The following is a 19787-nucleotide window of genomic DNA, read 5'->3' as shown; positions in this document are numbered from 1 at the left end:
TTATTCACATTAATAATGAAATCATTTAATTGATTGTTTTTATTTTCAAATAGCTGAAGTAGCTGTAATATTTTTTGCTATGGTGTTGAAATGAGTTCCACGAGCTCTTTACTGTAATTAAAAGCTGAAGTTGTGGCCCTAAACTGGACGTCTTTAAAAGACTTCCACAGACCTGGACTCATGTGGTTTTCCTGATTTTGTCTCCACAGGTTTCAAGTGCCCCGTCTGCTCCAAGTTTATCTCTTCGGATGAAATGGACCTTCATCTGGTCATGTGCTTGACCAAACCTCGAGTGACGTACAACGGTGAGTGTTTGTGTTGAGTGCAGTGCTGATGTGTTTGAGTGTCCAGGTAAAGACAGAAGGGCATCATGTTAGTGTGTAGCTGTTGAGACCCTGTGATTGGCTGCTCTCAGAATCAGAATCAGTGATTGGTTGTGATGCGTTCACATTCAAACGTCTGACACATGCAGCAACGAGCTTTATTTAGTCGCCTGAATGAAAGCTTTGTTGTTCACTGCAGTGAAAGTGCTGAGTTTGTGTTTTATGTAGTGTCTAGCAGCTTTAATGTTTACCGTGTCTGTTAGTTCAGGTAATTAACGCGTCTCATGCTGACTAACACACACACACACACACACACACACTAGGCTACTCATGTCTAATACTAGGTCACGTATGTCTGCGCAGTAAAGATAGTATGTCGCTATATTTCACAGCTTTTTATTATTTGTAAATTTGTGCTTTTTCAGTGGAAGGACTTTAAAGAGTCATTATTTTTTTTATTTTTTTTTCCTCTAAAGGAAATTATATATTATTATTATTATTATTATTATTATTTATTAAATCATATTTGTGGGTTTCCTCAAAGGACTTAAGAGTGATATTTATAATAATAATAAAGATGATTATTATTAATTGTATTATTTCAAAAATTAATGTGATTTATTAGTAGTGTTAGTATTAGTACATTGAGCATTTAATCAAAAACTTAAGTTATTATTATTGTATAATTTTATTATTATATTTGTACATTTCTTTTAAAGGACCTAAAAATGCTATTTTTTATTATTATTATTATTATTAAATAAATATGTGCATTTTCTTCAAAAGTAATTTTTATTAGTAGAATTTATATTTATGCATTTCCTCTAAAAGTGATTATTATTATTAAAATAATACATTTTCTCTAAAAGGTGGTGGTAGTAGTAATATTTATATTTGTGGTTTTCCTCTTAAAAGAGTGATATTATTATTTATTACTATTTATCAAGACGTGGAAAACTAGTCTAATGACATGCTCTTTAGGAAACTTAATGCGCTAATTAACATTTCTCTAATTGCAATTAAAACCCATGTTTCTTAATTTCATATCAACGACAAAATGATTGTAAATATTTTAACATTTAATCATATCTGCCCTTCCGGTGACATTTATGAGCAGATTTCATTGGTTTTGTGGCTCTCTATACAGCGTGTAAAGCCCAAACTATTTTACTCTGCAGGTTTTTTATTTATTTATTTATTTAACTGCAAACGTGGCATTGTGTGTGCAATATTGGTTATGATTTTAGTCGAGCCTCTCTGTGTTTCTGAGGGTCCAGCTGGTGTCGTACAGAATCTGTTCAGACATGAGTGTGAGTCTGAATGATTTACTCTTGTCTTGTTTTTAGGCGTCGTCAGTTTCCATAAACTCATCAGGACAGAGTCATGCGTGCATCTGGGAAATGAGCCAAACCCAGAGACGAAAGAGTGAAAAATCAGATCTAAAACAACACGAGACTCCTGCCATGGGAAAATCAAGCCTTAGAATAATCACTGACGACTCGGTGATTCACCAAGTCATAAAATGATTTCAAATATACATTAACTAGGGCTGTTGAGTGTTTCAGTGTTTCAATTAATCACCAATTAATTGCATATCAGTTTTGGCTGAGAAAGTACCCCCAAAAGATCCAGCCATTATTGTGCATTAAAGAGACTTTAAATTGTGATTTAAAACATAAAAAAAAAAGAAATTGATTGAAATGTGAAACTGAAAGCACCACTAGGTGGCGGCAGGTCATTGTCTTAATGAGCGAGTCATTGAATTACTCACTCAACCAACTCATTCAGACGAAGCAAGTATCTGTCCTTATGAGTGAGTCATTGAACACATTGTGTGTGTGTGTGTGTGTGTGTGTGTGTGTGTGTGTGTTTGTTGCATCACTTGTCAGAATCTTACACCTCAAGCACTGCGTTTATAAAGTGCTCTGTAAAGTTTGACAGTGTTTGAGTTTTAAAACTCTTGCGTGCTGCTTTCGTGGTCCGGTTCATTGTTCGTCCCGTGACCCGCATGAAGGGGCAGCGTGCAAACACTCGCCGTGTGACAGGAGAACAGGCTCTGAGAAGCCGGGCCGAATCAATAAGAGTCCACTCTGAGTTATCATGAGGATAACGCTCTGTTCAGCTTTAATTAACCCTTCAGCTGACGGAGATTCTGACCAGTGTTTCTGTGCCACTGAATCAGAGCTGACAGCGTCTCAAGCCGCATTGTGTGAACATAAATTATCTAATGAAACAGATGCTACAGTTATAAAAGCTCTTAGTTTTAAATGTTTGAGTTATCACTGTTGAAAATGATTCATTTGATTGAATCAGTTCGTTTGGTCCTTTAAACGATTCACAAGTGTAGCTGTTCTTCACAGTTTCTACTCGTTTTTTTTTTTATGTATCTACTTATTTTTGGAAATCCATAGTGTATATATAAAGTAATGGTCATTTCTTTTTATATAAATGATAAATACAAGATTTGTTAGAAATAATTTATACATGTTAATATTGTTTAAGTAAATTATTTCAGGCACACACTTTTTAGAATTTAATATAGGTTATATAATATATTTATGCATCTTATTTTCATCCAAATGTTTTGTTATCTGCTGCTGTTCATCGTTGTTTCTACTTGGTTACTAAAATAGTGTTTTATGTAAGATTAAGTTACATACATAAGTGTGTTTTATTTAATTTCGAGTCAAATTAACTGATTTCAAAGTCAAAAAAGACATTTAATGTGGTTAATGTTAATATTGTAACATCTTCAAGATTTAGATACATTTATTAGAGCTGGACGATGATATAGTTACATTTTGCAAATGATACAAGCCTGTTTTTATGCAGATAATGTTAGTTATATATTTAAAGAGCTGGGTGTTGGTAGTTATTTTGTGACTGGCTTTTATCAATTCTATTCAGTAAAAACGTGTTTGTCCCTCGGAGGCTCCAGAAAGAGCAGATTCAGGCTGTTTTCTGTGTGTTTTCTCGCAGATGTTTAATCAGAAAGTGATGGTTTGTCACATGTTTGTGTGATTGCGTGCTGCGTTTGAGGATGAGGTTTATCAGCAGATGAAGCGCTCCGGATGAACAGAGAGATAGAGAGAGAGAGCAGTAATCGATACTCATCTTTCTCGTAGATGCAGACCACAGAAAGAAAACAGACTCGATGCTGAGGGTTGATTTGAGTTGCTCTTCTCTATCTCTTATTTAAAGGCTGATCAGATTAAGAGCGAAAGCAGTAATGTTTCTTAGGATCCAGTGCTGATGTCTCGAGTGTTACAGGCTCATTTATGAATAATGAGGATTAAACTGCGCTAAACTTTGCAAAATGGCCCGAAAAATAACTCCCCTCATGAATGTAATGCATTTATATTAGTATTTATTCATTTAGCAGGTGATTTTATTCAAAGCAACTTATTAATGAGGAAAACAAGCAATTGATGTAAAAAAAGCATGTAGGCTATAAATTGAACCGTGAAATCTTTTACAATGATTAAAATATTTGTAAACACTTTAGTATAGAGGCCAGTTCTCATTATTAACTAGTTTATTAGTGCTTATAAAGCATATATTCTGCATGACCATGTTCTACATCTCTAATCAACTACCTTACTAACTATTAATAAGCAGCAAATTAGGAGTTTTTTTAGCCAAATCGTTTGTTGATGGTGAGAATTGGACGTTAAGAGAGACACTGTCACCAGCGAGTCTTGATTAAACGAGGCCTGTTTACACCGTCAGCAACAAACCAAGACATAAACCTCACGAACCGATGTTTCCAGGGGGTTCAGATGGGTTTAACTTGATGTGGATGTTGTTGATTGTGTGTGTGATGTGTCTTGAACCATGTGTATGGAGGGTATGGATTGGCTTGTGTGTGTGTGAGTGTGTGTGTGTGTGTGTTTGCAGCAGTTCATGTCTCTGCTGGTGTTCTCCATGGCTCTGTTTGTTCCTGTCACTCTCTGAAGGTCACGACACCACAGCTGAGCCCTGCTCACACACACACACACACACACACACGTTTGTTTCATGGTTTCGGTGTGGTTGGGTATGTGCTGTTTATGGAGAGACTACGGTATACTTTTGATCGAGCAGTGAGTGATTTGTTTGTTGTTGCTGTTGGATTAATATAAAGACTGTCACTTTAAGAGAATGCAGGCCTAGCTCAGCCGGCTCTGTCTGCTGTAGGATACTTACCAAGACGGGCATTTTGATATAATTGTTGTGTGAATGTGTCCATTTAAACACAATACTTCAGAGAGAGCTTATATTTGCGTGCTTTCTGAGGCGCGGGTTTGCGTGCTTCGGATGAGCGCATGCATAAATCTTCTCACTGCGCACAAGCTGCCGTCATCTGGCTCTTAAATGTTTAATCTGACAAACCTTAAATGAGCAAGAGTGCAGGGTTTGTCCAGGGTTTGTTTTTTTTTTGTTTTTTTTCTCATCGCTGTTGTTGTAATGTCTGGGAATCCAGAATGCTCATCCATCAACAGAATCATATATTAGCTGAACCCTGTTTGTTTTAGGTGCTATTTATAGCAAACCATATTACAGGTGCTTTTTCAGATTTAAGTTGAACCGCGGTCCCATCATGTGCCGAACTGTGTGTGGAGAACCGAACTGTTCTGTTTTTTTTTTTTTCAGTGAACTGTGCCACCCCTAACACACACACAAACACACAGACACGCTTAGACACACAAACACACACTTTAAAGGGGGGTGAAATGCTCGTTTTCACTCAATATCACGTTAATCTTGAGTACCTATAAAGTAGTACTGCATCCTTCATAACTCCAAAAAGTCTTTAGTTTTATTATATTTATAAGAGAAAGATAGTCTGTACCGATTTTCCCCGGAAAAACACGAGCGTCTGGAGGCGTGACGTGTGGGCGGAGCTAAAGAATCACGAGAGCCAGTAGACTCTTGTGTTGAGAGCGTTTGGAAGCTGTGAAACAGATCCAGAGGCTGAAATTTAACAAGAGCAGCATCAGCAACAACGTCTCTATGTGGTATGTACTGAAACTGTATATATTTGCTTAGCGGTTTTGGAAAATGACTATGTTCCACTTTATGTCGTCCTTTTTTTTTTTTTTTTTTTTAAGCTGTACATGTGGAAAGTGCAGTTTGATGACAACATGGCATGTTGTTTACTTGATGTGCTTACGCGCCGATAGCTAAGTTCACAACACAGAGATATTTGAAGCAGTTTTACTCACCGCATGCGGTTCCAACACTCGATCGTGACCCTTTTTCGTTGGGATTGCATCATCCTTAAGAAATAAACGATGTGCAAATCCAGCGTCAACCTGGGCCTTGTTTGTAAAACAAGCATCTTCGAAATGCAGGGAACAAACACAAACACTTGCACAACTCCGTTGATGCTCTGTAAAAATAAACTCCATCCACTGGTCCCTTAATGCTGTTTCTCTTTTGGTAATCTGTGCAGGGTTGTCTTGCCCTGGCAACCAAAAACACACTTTTTTTGTGACATTTCGCTCTCGCTGTGATCAGTGAAGTCTGTTGTGCTCTCAGTGCTCTGCTATACGGGAGCGCGCTCTTCCGGCAGAAGTGCCTCAGGACCCATATAAGGAAATTCCGCTCCATCTAACGTCACACAGAGCCATACTCGAAAAAAACTTTCCGAAACTTGTGACAAACCGGAAGGAGTATTTTTGGAACAAGAATACTCTTTCAAACGTACAACTTAATTTTTGAAACTTTGTCCATGTTTAGCATGGGAATCCAACTCTTTAACAGTGTAAAAAACTCAGTATGCATGAAATAGCATTTCCCAGACACATTAACGACAGGTTTCATGAGCTTCATCCCAGAATGCTCTCATGCATTTAAAATATATACTTGTAAACTGTACAGAATATAATATCATAATCATTCTGAAACATGAGCCAGATTAGTTCTGTAAGGTGAGATGGATTGGCCCAGTCAGTCCCGCTCTGCTCTTGTTTTGCTGTTCTCCATGTGTTCCCAGTGCTCACATGTGGTCAGTCGCTCAGAGTCCACGCGCCGCTGTTATCTGCCGTCTCATGTGACCCGGCCGCAGCGGGACGCTTCATCTGATATTATGTAACAGGGTCGCAGATGTCACGGCCTTGAGCTTTAGCGACGTTCCCGCTGACATTCAGATTACTCAGCAGAACAGCCTTAATATCACAGCAATACTGCAGTTCTGTACTTTACATGTGGCATTTACATCTCCTTTACCTAAATGTAGATCCAAATGAATCAATAATAGTCATAGAGTAGATAGATCTCAGATCATTGCTTGAGTTCATATTGAGATTTCTGTGCTCCATTATCAAAGATTCAGTCTGCCGTCAGAATTCAGTTTAAACTCTCTTCTGAAATGCATGCAAGACAGATCTTTATAAAGACAACATCCAATCACATGCTTCACCTTTAAGAGTTTAGGGTGTGTGTAAATGTCACTGTCCTGATAGATGAGCTCTGTTTATTTAGAAAAGCAGCACTGAGGCGCAGATGACCACCGTTCATGTTAGAGATCTCGCATTCGTTTGATTAGAGAGCCTGTGCTGGTCAGTTTACCCGGCTCTGAGATACAGCTGGAAGACTTTTTTCTTAGTACAGCGTCTTAAAACGTGCATGGCATGAAGAGCCAGAGTCTGTCTGTTCATTTAATTCAACAATTAAAACCGAATTCGATATTTAAAAAAAAAAAAAAAACATTTAAGAATTATTTGTTAGGTGGTCATCAGGGTGTTGTGGTGGGTTTTCAGGGTATTACGTGCTCATTAGGGTGTTTTGGCTGTAATGTGATGTGGTTGCCAGGGTGTTTTGTGGGTAAAAGGGTATTGTGGGTGGTTGCTAGGGTGTTTTGTGGGTGGTTGCTAGGGTGTTTTGTGGGTGGTTGCTAGGGTTTTGTGGGTGGTTGCCAGGGTGTTTTGTGGGTTGTTGCTAGTGTGTTGTGGGTGGTTGCTAGTGTGTTGTGGGTGGTTGCTAGGGTGTTGTGGGTGGTTGCTAGGGTGTTTTGTGGGTGGTTGCTAGGGTGTTTTGTGGGTGGTTGCTAGGGTGTTTTGTGGGTGGTTGCTAGGGTGTTTTGTGGGTGGTTGCCAGGGTGTTTTGTGGGTGGTTGCCAGGGTGTTTTGTGGGTGGTTGCCAGGGTGTTTTGTGGGTGGTTGCCAGGGTGTTTTGTGGGTGGTTGTCAGGATGTTTTGTGGGTGGTTGCTAGTGTGTGTTGTTGGTGGTTGCCAGGGTGTTTTGTGGGTGGTTGCCAGGGTGTTTTGTGGGTGGTTGCTAGTGTGTGTTGTGGGTGGTTGTCAGGATGTTTTGTGGGTGGTTGCCAGGGTGTTTTGTGGGTGGTTGCCAGGGTGTTTTGTGGGTGGTTGCTAGTGTGTGTTGTGGGTGGTTGTCAGGATGTTTTGTGGGTGGTTGCCAGGGTGTTTTGTGGGTGGTTGCCAGGGTGTTTTGTGGTTGCTAGGGTGTTGTGTGGTTGCTAGGGTGTTGTGGGTGGTTGCTAGGGTGTTGTGTGGTTGCTAGGGTGTTGTGTGGTTGCTAGGGTGTTGTGGGTAGGAGAAGGAGGTGTCAGTTCACCTCACTCTGCCAACAAACACTGGCTGCTGACTTACTGATCTTAAGATATCAGCCCTTTGCTGTTTTTCAGCATGAAATCAAACTTGATCTTATTTACTTAATTCTCAGTGCATGTTACAGAAAAGTAACCACCTTCATACAAATACTTTTCAGCATCCAGTTACTTCACTGAGGCTGAAGCTGTTTTTCTTCTACAGTATGTTTCTAGTTGAATATCTGGTAGCATGCTGAAATGCATGAGTTTTTGAGTTGAACTCTGTTCTGTAAACAGCAGGAATCAATCAGAGGAAGCTGCTCTTCTGATGGTCAGAAATACAGATCTTCAGCGCCACCTTCTGCTCATTCATAAAATATACTTTTTTCATTCATGAAACAAGTTCAATTCTGTGTAAATATTATGTTTATATCATTTACTTTTTTTATTCATATTTTGGGTTTTCATGAATGAGACCCATGCTGCGTTTATCAAGTGTGACTTTAATTTTATTTACAGGTTCAGTTGAGGTCTATATAGTACAACATATACTACCATGAGTAAATACATTACAATTAAAAATCTATTTAAATAATACATTTATTGAGAATGTGATGAAGATTTTTCAGGACTATTACACATGTTTTTCCTCTTAACTGTAAAGTATTTATGCTGTGATATCATCATCATGACTGAAAAAATCTTGTGCGTTCTTTGACGATCCTGATTCATGAATTACCCGCAGCTTCTGCAGATTTTGTTTCCGCGCTCCGAATCTATGGCTGATTTGGGTTGTTCTTGGTTGTTTTCTCAGAGGACGTCCTGGCGAAGGACACGGGAGAATGTGCAATATGTCTGGAGGAGCTGGTGCAGGGAGACACCATCGCACGCCTGCCCTGCCTCTGCATCTATCACAAAGGGTAAAGCTGCTAACATACGTGTGTGTGTGTGTGTGTGTGTGTGTGTGTGTGTCGTGCAGTAACTCTGCTTCTCTTCCAGCTGTATTGACGAGTGGTTTGAAGTGAACCGATCGTGTCCTGAACATCCTTCAGATTAGCAGCACCTCTCTCACCTTTGCACAGGTAACACACGGTAATAATGCAAGTGCATTTAAATCAAAACTGACAGTTATAAAATTAAAGACCTCTTTATTGTTCGTGATTCATGAGCATGTTACAGAACATTCAATATAATGTCACAGGTTAAATGCATTGCAGATGCATATTGCACAAGTCATTTTCATGATATTATGCAAACATGCTACTATATGCTGAAACAGTGTCATGTTATCTTACAGCATGCACATATTATTTTAAGGAAATACACTGAAATTGAATAGGGTGAAAAAAATAACTAATAGATATCAGATGAGTGGATTACAAATCACAAACATTTTTTGTATGAGGATTTTTCTGAAATGTTTTATTTAAATATGCAAGCAAAGCATCATCTAATTAAACGTGCACTATGTTGCATATATTTCCAGAAGGTGAATCTGAACATTGGATAAATCCAGGTTAAAAATTCCAGTTTGATTTTGTCGACACATTAAAGGTTTTTCCAGAACCTGGATTTGTATTATTTTTTTGTTTTTTATCACTGTGCAAATCAGAAAATACTGTCAGCAACCAGAAAACAAACACATTTGCAACATGTTTTTATGAATTTGTTTAAAGATCAGGTGAATAATGTGAACAAACCCTTCAGAATATAAGAGGGGGGAAAGAAACTCATTTTGCGAGATGCAATAAACACTTAAATATGCATTTTAGATGTTTTCCAACTCATACGAAATGGCACATTATGGAAAGCCAAATGGCTCAAAATCTCAAAACATTGCATTAAAATCAGTGTTTTTGGCGTTAAATCATGCTGATGCTCTGTTAATCATTATGTTTTGTTTTATGTCTCTAGCCTCCTGGTCGTGAGAAGCACCACAATGTGAACTCCTTCCTTCTCAAAGACTCTGTGACTTTGGTCTCTTCTCGTAGCAAGGCCCTACGTAGTCGCCATTATATAAACCCTAGTGTGCCAAAACTCCTTCAGGGAAACTCTTTCCTCATCGCAGTCCATCGGAAACCCCAACAGGTGTCGAGATTCTCTCCTCCGTCGCACAGTTGTCCAATCAGGATCTAGCAGGAGTTCATTTCATTGGCTGTCTCTGATTGGCCGGACTCAGGGTCAGCTGACTGTGTGGATTATATATCGGACGACCGGGTTGATTGTTCTGTTCAATGGGACTGTGTCTCTTAGTGCCTTAATTTTCAGATTCTGAGAGCCGAAGCGACGGCTGCGTTTGGGATGTTCTTCAGAGGAAGGGGCTCTGTGGACTCGGAGAAACACGCCTGGATGTGATGGGACGTGAGCCCTGATTCGGGTCGCCCCTGAACTATACTGAGCCATTATTTCTCTCTGTCTCTCGCTTCGTGGATGGTGAAATATCCCGTGCATCTCGAGTCTCGGATCAAGATTCACGTGACGTCTGCACCGTCTCAAGATCAGTTTTTCATCACGTTTTATTTGTTGAGACAAATCTGGGCCTTAATTCAACACACCACTGACTTCTGTCTCTCTATGTGGAGTGATTCTCATCAAAACATGTCAAAATCAGAAGAATAAAAAATCCAAAATTTTGCATGAAGAAAATGAAGATTAATAAAATGCAATTAATTTTTATTAAGATCTGAATTATTTTAATGGCAGTGCTACAAATACTACCATGATGAGCTAATACATTGCAATTTAAATAAGTAATATATACAATTTTAATGATACATTGATATTCACTGGGGCGATATATATATATATATATATGCACGCACACAATATTTTATTATTATATAAATTAAATGGCTGAACAAAAAATACTATACTGGTGAATAAATACATTACAAATTTCCAAATAAATACTACCAAATTTTATTTTTCATTTGGATTTTTCACAATTATACACATTTTTACTCCTTCAGTATAGTTATTTATGCACCGATTAATTATACTGCTCTTTAAAAAAAAAAAACATTATCAAAATAATAATTGTCAAAATCATTGTATTCCACTAATAGAAATCATGTCTGAGAAAAATAAAATACAGCTCAAAATAAATATTTCCATTTAAATTAGCATAAATTTAATGGAATTACAAATACTACTGTGATGAATAAATACACTATAATTGAAATAATTAAAATTAATTTTGTAGGATTTAGATTTTATTTTTTATTTTAATTTTTTCAGAATTGCACATTTTCCCCCTTCGTTACAAGTATTTATACACCATGATTCATGATATTTATTGTTGCTTTTAATTTATACTGGTTTTAAAAATAAAAAATCACTGTATTCTAGTTCTAAAAGTCATCACTGGAAATAATAAATAATAATAAAATGACTCAAAAGTTAAATTAGAAATCAGAATAATTTTAATGGCAGTACATACTGTAATTTTCAATACATCATTAATTAATGATCATATAATTTATTGGCAAATTAAAAAAAATAAGTACTAAAATGCACTTCTTTTTCTTTATGTAAAATACAATTTTAAAAATTTATTTTGATATTGTGATGAAAAATGACATTTCTAGACAGGTTTTGTTAAGAACCAAGTAAAGTCTTAACCTTCACTCAAGTCTAAAGTCTCAGTCTTAAGTAAAGCTCAAGCGGTTGAGTTATTACAGTCGTCCAAAGTGCCACAACAGCTTTAAAATGCTGCTAATCGTGTTTGTTGATGGAAATGAGAAGCAGTTTCAATGTGAGGTTCATTTCTGCAGGTTTTCTGGACACACGTCAGAAGATATATGACATGCTGCATCGGAAACACCACTATATTTAAAAAGCCTTATCAGATATTAGATCATTTGCACTGTTTCTTTTATGAGATATCATTAGGTGACAATTTGCTGCTTTATGCACACGTCACGATCTGAACCTGATGCTTCCGACCGGATCAGAGCTTTCCATGCACACGGTTTGTTTAATTTGCCACCGAAATATTAGCTCCTCGTTTCTCATCCTTGCAGCAGTCGAGAGGAACATAACAGGTTACGCAACTTCCTGAAGAGATGCAAAGGAAGCAAACAGAAGTCTGTATGTGATGGATCTCAATGTGAAAGGTTAACACTGGCCACCGGATGATCATAAGGTTTTTATTTTGTAATGATTTAGAAATATTGTGACATTCCATATGTGTAAAAAAAAATATATGTACAGAGATAATGAGATTAAAAACAGCTAAATCTTTCGAAGCACAGATCTTTACATACTTGTCTGGATGTCCTTCTGTGTGTGTGTGTGTGAGAGAGAGAGGTTTATTTGCAATGTTTTTTAATCATCTACTTCACTACAATCACTGAATGCATTAAATGATTTCTCCGATTGATAAAAGCAAATACATGAATTTATAAAATAGATTAAAAATCCTGATAACACTTGAAGCCTTTATGTATAACGCATTATAAGACATTCATAATGTGTATTGTAATGCATTATATATTTCCACAAATAATCGTAACCAAATGCATTTGCAGATTCTTTTCTCATATTCCTGGTTTGTTTGTTGTGTTTCAATGCATTTTACTTTCTGAAAGTGTAACAATGAACAAAATGTATAGTACAATTATTCACAAGATCATGCAGTGCATTAAAAAAATACTTCTAAAATGAAATATTTATAAAAAAGTAGGGATGCACCGATACTTGCATTTTTGATGCCATAACTGTATTTTCTTTTCATTTATAATATTTAAAAACACTGGGTAGAGAAACCAAATTATATTTTCTGAAATAACAGTTGAAATTAAGTCTTATACGTTTGACGTGTAAAATGTTGTTTATAATGAACGCTCCTAAATTTGTGTTATAATGATGCATGTGCTAATGGAACGAATAGCAACCTCTCCTTACCGTCAAGTAGCTTTTAGTAACTTGTGCATTGATTAACTTACTTGCTTTTGATGTTCCCGGCCGATCTATTAACTATAAAGAGATATTCGCTCTGTAATGAACCTGAAAGTCTTAAATGGGTTTTGCCTTCACAGTGGTTCGTCTGATTCTGAAGTAAACCAGTGTCTGTGGCATTACACCAACTTCCTTTTCTCAAATCACGTGTTTTTAATGTTTCTTCTCAGTGGAAGCGAAGCCGCTTGTCGCCCTCATAGAGTCGTTCTTCTTCTTCAGAAACCCGGCTTCCTTTAATGCTGTGAACGAACCAGAAAATGTGGAAATGTGTAAAAAATGGAAGACCTGATCTGCTCACGTAAGGTTAGTTAAAAGGGAGAACTAGGGCTCTGTTCCGAAACCTAGTGAGCTGCCTAGTAAGACACCTCATTAGGGAGCGATTTGGATCGATCTGCATTAGCGGTGACACTCAACTCAATAGAGTTTGCAAGTTGATGTGATGAAATACATTGCACACCCCAATACTGCGTAAAATAGTTGATTTGTGCTGTATTATGCAGAGCATTTCATCACTACTTTTCTTTGACATGTCCACTAACTCTGGTGGAGCTTGTTGCAATGCATCATGAGATTTGACTTCATTGCAAAGAGTAATGCAATGCTTTAAAATCTGGAGAAACTGAATAATCTTTATGCCATTAAAATGATGCAAATTCTAGTTTTTGGATCAAGTCGCAGATCTTACTTGACTTCCTTCAGTGTAGTGTTGTTAGTCAGGCCTTCAGACATCTCTTTGGCTCCATGAATGGTGAACTCGTTTTCTATTAGCCTATAGAGAGATGAATGGATTATTATTATCATACATAGCTGTTCATCAAAATGATAAACGATATCCTCAAGCAATGTATGCAAGATGCAGCAAAAATATTGCACTTGTTTATGCACAAAGTGAATGCTATAAACTTAAAACTTATGGCAAAATTAGCATGCATCATATGTAAATTAGATATTACTGAAATAATGAGGAATAATCGCTCGTACATCAGATGCGTCAGAGCAGAGTTGGATCTAAAGGCATCGGCAAAGTCTGACGCTGCATCATCAGAGATTTTATTCTGTATCAACCTGAAACATAACCACATTGAATAAGAATGAAAATCTTTCTATTTTCACATGCATGAGAAAATATGAAACTCAGTCGTACCAGAAGATGTGAAGGCTTTTGTTTTCCTTCAGTGCTTTTGCCAGACTTCTTCCACCGTGAGACGTTATGCCATTGGCGGAGAGGCTAAACGGCATTGAAATGATCAATCTCAGATTGCTCGCTCTTTATCTGACCATTTGAATTTCTCATAAAGGACACAGGAGATTAATTTGATGATGCAAGTCTTACCTGAGATTGGTGAGGCTTGGGTGATTCTTCAAAGCCTCTGCAAACGCTTCTGCGCCCTCGTCACCGATGGTGTTTCCCCACATTCTGCAAGCAATTAATTTAGTTTCACCAAACCTTTACCATAGTTTTGGATCATTTCTGAAAAAATTCAGTTTAAAACGGGAATTCCAAAGAAAAAACATTCATAAAATAAAGAGCAGTGTTTAAATGCTCCTGTACATGTTCTTACCCAACATCAAAGATAGATTTGCTCTTGTGAATTGCACTGGCGAGGTATTTCCCGCCCACACCTGTGATGTTGTTGCAGCCAAGCCTATGAGAGGCACAAACGAATATACACAATTAATCTAATGTGACAACTGATGAATTATGCATCTATATATCCTGCGAAAACAGGTCGTTTTTAAAGTGTGCATCGTCTGGAAAGTATTGCAAACTATTTTTAATTCCATCGATAAAACCATGCACACACCAGAGGAATGTTTTATAAGCTGACGTCAAATCAACACACACTTGCAATTCAATGACAGGTTAAAAAGTCCAAATGTTGACTGCGTGGTCTTGTCAGTAAATATTTTTCAGAGCAATGGATTTTTAAAACCGAAGATGTGCATGCATACAAAATCAAATGCAGCATGTCCTCTTATCACAGGGAATGATATTAGTTAAAGATTCTTCTATTGGCATCATGCAATGACGAGATACCTACTTAACGACCTTCAAGTGTGGACATTCTTCAATGATCTTCGCTACGAGTTTGGCTCCAACATCTGTGATGTAGTTTTTGTAAAGCCTGAAAGTGCAAAGAAAAGGGGATTGAATGTAGTCGATATAAAACCGAACGACACAATGAAGATGAACGGATGAACGCACCCCAAGACCTTAATGACTTTGTGTCTGATAAGTTCCTCTGCCAGAACCTCAATACTGCTGTCCGTCAGCTGATTCACGCAAAATCTGGAAAACAAAGGCGGGACTTAATTTGTTGTAGTAATTCCATTAGTTTTGAGTAGTTCTAGTTTGGGGAAAGCCAACCCCTGTCTTGCTTTTCTTACCGTATTACGGTCATTTTGCTGAAGGAGGGTCTCAGTTGCTTCACGCCGTAATCGTTGATGTTGTTATTGTCCATGTCGACCCCCAGGTGTTTCCTTCGGTGGTGGAGGACAAAGTTCAACGCACTGCAGTCGGCCGAGTAAATGTTACAGAAGGCGATCTTAATGTAATCCGCCGATATGCCGTTGGCCGTCATCTTTGCAATGTCCTCACTGTTCGTCTCAAATATGCACCGCAGCATCCACAAGAAGTTCGGCATTGCATGCACCTTGTCGCCATCAATGTCTGTGGATGGATATCGAGGAAGGCCTTTAAGATGCGTCCTCACGCTGTTGGACAGATACGACTTGAGCATCTTGCGCTTCTGTTTCAATGACGCCGGAGGAACGAGATGCTCCAGGAGTGCGGCGTTGGGTTTGGACAAGAGGCCACACAAGAATAAATTGGTGAACTGGAAGTTGGTTTGAAAAGGGTCTTTATCTCTAGGTCTCGACTTTCCCAAGCAAGGCAAGCAGGAGAAATGCGACGACCTCTTGTATTCGCATTTGGAGAAGAAACTTAGAATGGACTCCGGAGTGATTTTGGAGTCCAGCACCAATGCAAACGCCGCTAGGAAGGCCTGGAGGGTCTCGTGGAGAAACTCGAAGGTTGCCGAGCCTCCGCATCCATCGTAATGAGAAGCAGGCCTCAGAAACCCAAACTGAAGGACTTCGTCTTCTAATCCACAGGATGTCACTTCCTCCATGCTGAACACGAGTCCTCCTCGTTGGAGACCGTTCAACGCCAGTCGAGCGAAGGCCGCAAGCTTACGCTCTCCAGCTTTAAAAGTCTCCGCAGGACACCGCGTGCTCCCTTTTAAAAGACCAGGACGTGCAGTCGAGTGTCCAAGAAAGACCTCGGAAAGAAGCAAGAAGACGTTTGTGAGCGTAATGCAAGAATCCGGCAACTCAAAGTTGTCATACACCGAATGGAGATGCTTGAAGCTCTTGAGGATGATCCAGCTGAACAACGGGACGGAGCAAAGACCGCAGAGATGAGGGTTGGCGTCCAGTTGATCGGTCACCATTGACCGGTGTTCCTTCTCTGGGAAATGCAAAGCTGTGTACCTCTTCAGGTGTTCAGGGGAGAATCCCTTCAAATAGACTTTCTTCCAGATCACTCTGCTTTGGATCTCGGTGCCACTTCGTGCAGTGAGAATCTTCCGGGAACCTTTGAGCAATTTTCCGCAAAGCAGATTCATGAGAAGCAAAAGTGGACGGGTCTTCTCCTCCGGGGAAACCGTTTCCGGCACGTTGTCCAAATCGAAATCCGTTTGGATTTCATCGTAGCCGTCAAAGGTGAAGAGCACCGTCTCCGGGAACCGCAAGATGTAGGTGAAGACCTCGTTATCGACGTCGCCGTCCGGATAGCAGTTGTGTTTAAAGATCAGATCCTTCAGCGAGATCTCGTCGGTCTCCTTAAAGGCGCTGAACATCCTGCATCGGAACTTGAAGAAGAACTTGGCGTGGGTTTTCAGCTGCCTTCTGGACCACAGATTCTGGAGTTTCTGAAGAACGATGGATTTGCCTACGCCAGCGTCGCCGGTGATGAAGATGGTCTCGGCGTGCGCATTGAAGACTCCCTGGTCTCCCAAAAGCTCGTCCAGACTCTGTAAGTATCCTAAACTCTCGCCTCTATCGTTCAGGAGCTCCATCTGAGTGTCCGTGTAAAGATCCTCCAGCGGCGTCTCCTCGCTCTTCGAGTACGACGTGATGAACTGAGTGTCTCTTCCCAGCTCATATCGGAGCTTCTCGCAGTACTTGCTAACTGCAAAAACATTAGGTGGAATATTCTCATAGTGTCCTACAGTATAGCATGCCAAAAAAAAATCTGACGAAAACATTTTTTTTTATTATGAACATTGATCTGGACTGTTCTTTTCATGGTTTCCATATTTGCAAAATATTATATGTCATTTTTAAATTAAACTACTCACTCGGGTCTGTGTTCACCACTGGTAGGACACTAATGGTGTCTAATGGCGTGTACTGAATTTCTTCAAACCAAGGCCGCAGATCAATGTAAGCGTCGTAGGCTTCATGAAGAACGTGTACGAAATACGCAGAGCACTCCTCTCCTTTACTCTGAACCAGCTCCAAGATCTTGCGAACCTGCGTGTCCAAAAATGAGGCGAGTTGATTAACTGTGAAATATATATTGTGTATTTATGTAAAACATAAGATTGTACATTTAACAGAAGATATTTTAAGACCAAAGCTAGACCAAAGAAAGACCAAAACTTTCACAACGAGTTGTGTGTCAAGATTTTTGACTAACCTCTATTAACCTATATTTACAAAAAAATAAATAAAGAAATCAGCTTCTAGAATTTGGAAAAACTAGGATATGGAAGTAGCTTCTGATCACACTCCAATTTATTTATTGTTTTCCAATGCAAAATATCAGATTTTTATTTGTTGTTGTTGTTGTTAACCAAGATACATTTACTTGAGAAACAAAAAAACTAACACATCTGCGCACAGCCTTATAGAAATCAGCTAAACTGAAAGAGACAAAAACAAGGTTTTCTGACCACATTGGCGAATATTAGTTCTTGTTTTAAGCTTAAACTCGCTTCATTTGGACCAGTTTCTCGGGAAAACCAAAGTTAATGTAACTTGATCTAAGAATATGGAAATCAAGTTAAAAAAAAATAAAAATACAGTGGAAGATATTCAATGTTAGCAATGCATACAACATTTAATGCAACGACTATGAATTTAAAAGACTTTCTGTTCTTTTTAAGGATTTGTGGAAGGTACAGTAAATTCATATATTTCTTATATAAGCTAAGTTTTTAGAACAGGTTTGTAGCATGGTACAGAGATAGTTGTAGGCTACTTGATATATGTAATAACCCCAGAAGATGTATGAATATGCCTGTCTTTAGGTGGATTATTGCTGTACCTGGTCAGTTCTGGTGCTGCTGCGGTGAATGATCTCGATGTCTTCGGTGCAGATGAAGCCGTTCATCTGGAGATTGTCCAGAATGCACTGCGTGTTCTTCACCCGCTCCACCAGCAGCTCTCTGTGTGAAGTCAGCAGCTTCAGGTGAGAGCCCTCACTCTTGTAAGAGCCCATCTCACAGCAGGACACAGAACCTGCTCAACACCACACCATCAGCCCTAGTGAAGATGCATCCAGCCCGGGCGCTTCACCGACGGGCGGCCGGGAGTCGGGTCAGCGTCGGTGTCCGAGGACAGAAATCAGCGGGAATCAAGCGAGAGCGAGATATTACCATATGTTATATTTTAATGAATTTTAAGCCATTTTCGACATGAAAACAGAAAACGAAAGCGTCGGAATCTGGGGAGGAGTGACGAAGGAGTTCGCCTGGTTCCGCACCTTCCATGTCAACTAGGAAGTGAAACCAACATGAAATCTGACCCGGATTGGTGAAAACACCCTGGATATGATCGTTTCTGCCGTGCAGAGCTTGTTTGAGTGCGAGGTCAGAGAAATAAAACAATTCAACGAGCCTGCAGTTAAAGTCGGTGATGCATTTCAACTTCTTTTAAATTAAACATTAACATGAAACAATTCCAATAAAACACCACATTTAACGTCCAACAAACAGAATCTTGTCTTAATGTTGTTTAAAAGCTATCCCCCTGATAGCACACGTACAGCACGTCTATTTAACGTCGCATTTACATCTGCAAGAGTATATTTATTAAGGTGTTTGCTCAAATACACGTTGAGATGTTTGAGCAATCTTTAACAGACATCTTGCAGACGTAAACGTGTGCTTTCTGAGATATGACTTTTAACAACGTTAAATCGTTGTGAAAGTCGTTTCCTTGAAAGGTTGTGAGGCAGATAGCACAGATATGTGTCTGCAAGAGGTCTGTTAAAGATTGCTTCATCTGGAAAACATCTGCTGTGTACAGACGTCTTTAAGACGCATTCTAAATCACAAACATCGTATAGACATCTTCTGAACGTCGTATTGACATCTGATAGGAAACGTCCTATTGATGTAATGCAGATGAGCAAATACTCTTAAAACAATACGTCTTGCAGACGTCATATAGACGTCTCTGTGATGTCCGTGTGCTGTAAGGGATAAGTGTTAAGACAAATCAGTTATGGAGTATCCTAATCTGACTCCATAAAATTTTCAATACATTTTCTTTTTTTTTCTTTTTTTTGTAATCTTTAAATAACTTTCTAAACACAAATACATTTGTCGACATTTTAGCATTTTTAGAATAATATATATATATATATATATATATATATATATATAAACATTTATATAATGTTATATTTTGGGTGATAAAGTTAGTAGAATTTAGTCATAAACGTTTTTGTAGCCTTAAAATGAAGTTATAAACATAACATGAAAACTGGACACTGTAGCATTATAATATATAAGAAAAACATTATACACAACTTTGACATTTTATATTTTAGGCGATAAATGACTTTACTTTCCATTTTGAGGATGTTTTCTTTGGATTGTTTGACTACTTAGAATAGAATATAGGAAAATATAATTTCATTTGTGTTTCCAGCAAACTAATCTCTCATATGCCTACATACAAAT

The 19787-nt window shown here is 38.5% G+C and overlaps 2 protein-coding genes across 2 annotated transcripts in view; one reads left to right on the top strand and one right to left on the bottom strand.

The window, feature by feature from the left end:
* LOC113059398 (E3 ubiquitin-protein ligase znrf2-like) overlaps window positions 1-12114 on the top strand; it is a 29513-nt gene extending 17399 nt beyond the window's left edge. Inside the window, exons 2-5 of the mRNA XM_026227866.1 lie at window positions 210-305; window positions 8669-8774; window positions 8854-8936; window positions 9769-12114. Of these exons, the coding sequence (XP_026083651.1) occupies window positions 210-305; window positions 8669-8774; window positions 8854-8911 (260 nt within the window). The 3' untranslated portion in view covers window positions 8912-8936; window positions 9769-12114. The remainder of the gene's footprint in view (window positions 1-209; window positions 306-8668; window positions 8775-8853; window positions 8937-9768) is intronic.
* Window positions 11989-19408, bottom strand: nod1 (nucleotide-binding oligomerization domain containing 1). The gene is made up of 11 exons (XM_026227865.1): window positions 18146-19408; window positions 17175-17349; window positions 15202-17005; window positions 15020-15103; window positions 14856-14939; window positions 14376-14459; window positions 14147-14230; window positions 13958-14041; window positions 13795-13878; window positions 13499-13582; window positions 11989-13052 (listed from the first exon to the last, which is right to left on the bottom strand). The coding sequence occupies exons 1-11, from the start codon at window positions 18317-18319 to the stop codon at window positions 12980-12982; spliced, it is 2814 nt and encodes a 937-aa protein (XP_026083650.1). The 5' UTR covers window positions 18320-19408; the 3' UTR covers window positions 11989-12979.
* Between the last annotated feature and the right edge of the window lie 379 nt (window positions 19409-19787).

Source organism: Carassius auratus, chromosome 41, assembly GCF_003368295.1.
Source record: "Carassius auratus strain Wakin chromosome 41, ASM336829v1, whole genome shotgun sequence".
Lineage (NCBI taxonomy): Eukaryota > Metazoa > Chordata > Actinopteri > Cypriniformes > Cyprinidae > Carassius > Carassius auratus.
Note: the sequence above shows the minus strand (reverse complement) of the source record. Positions and strands in the feature narration are given on the sequence as shown.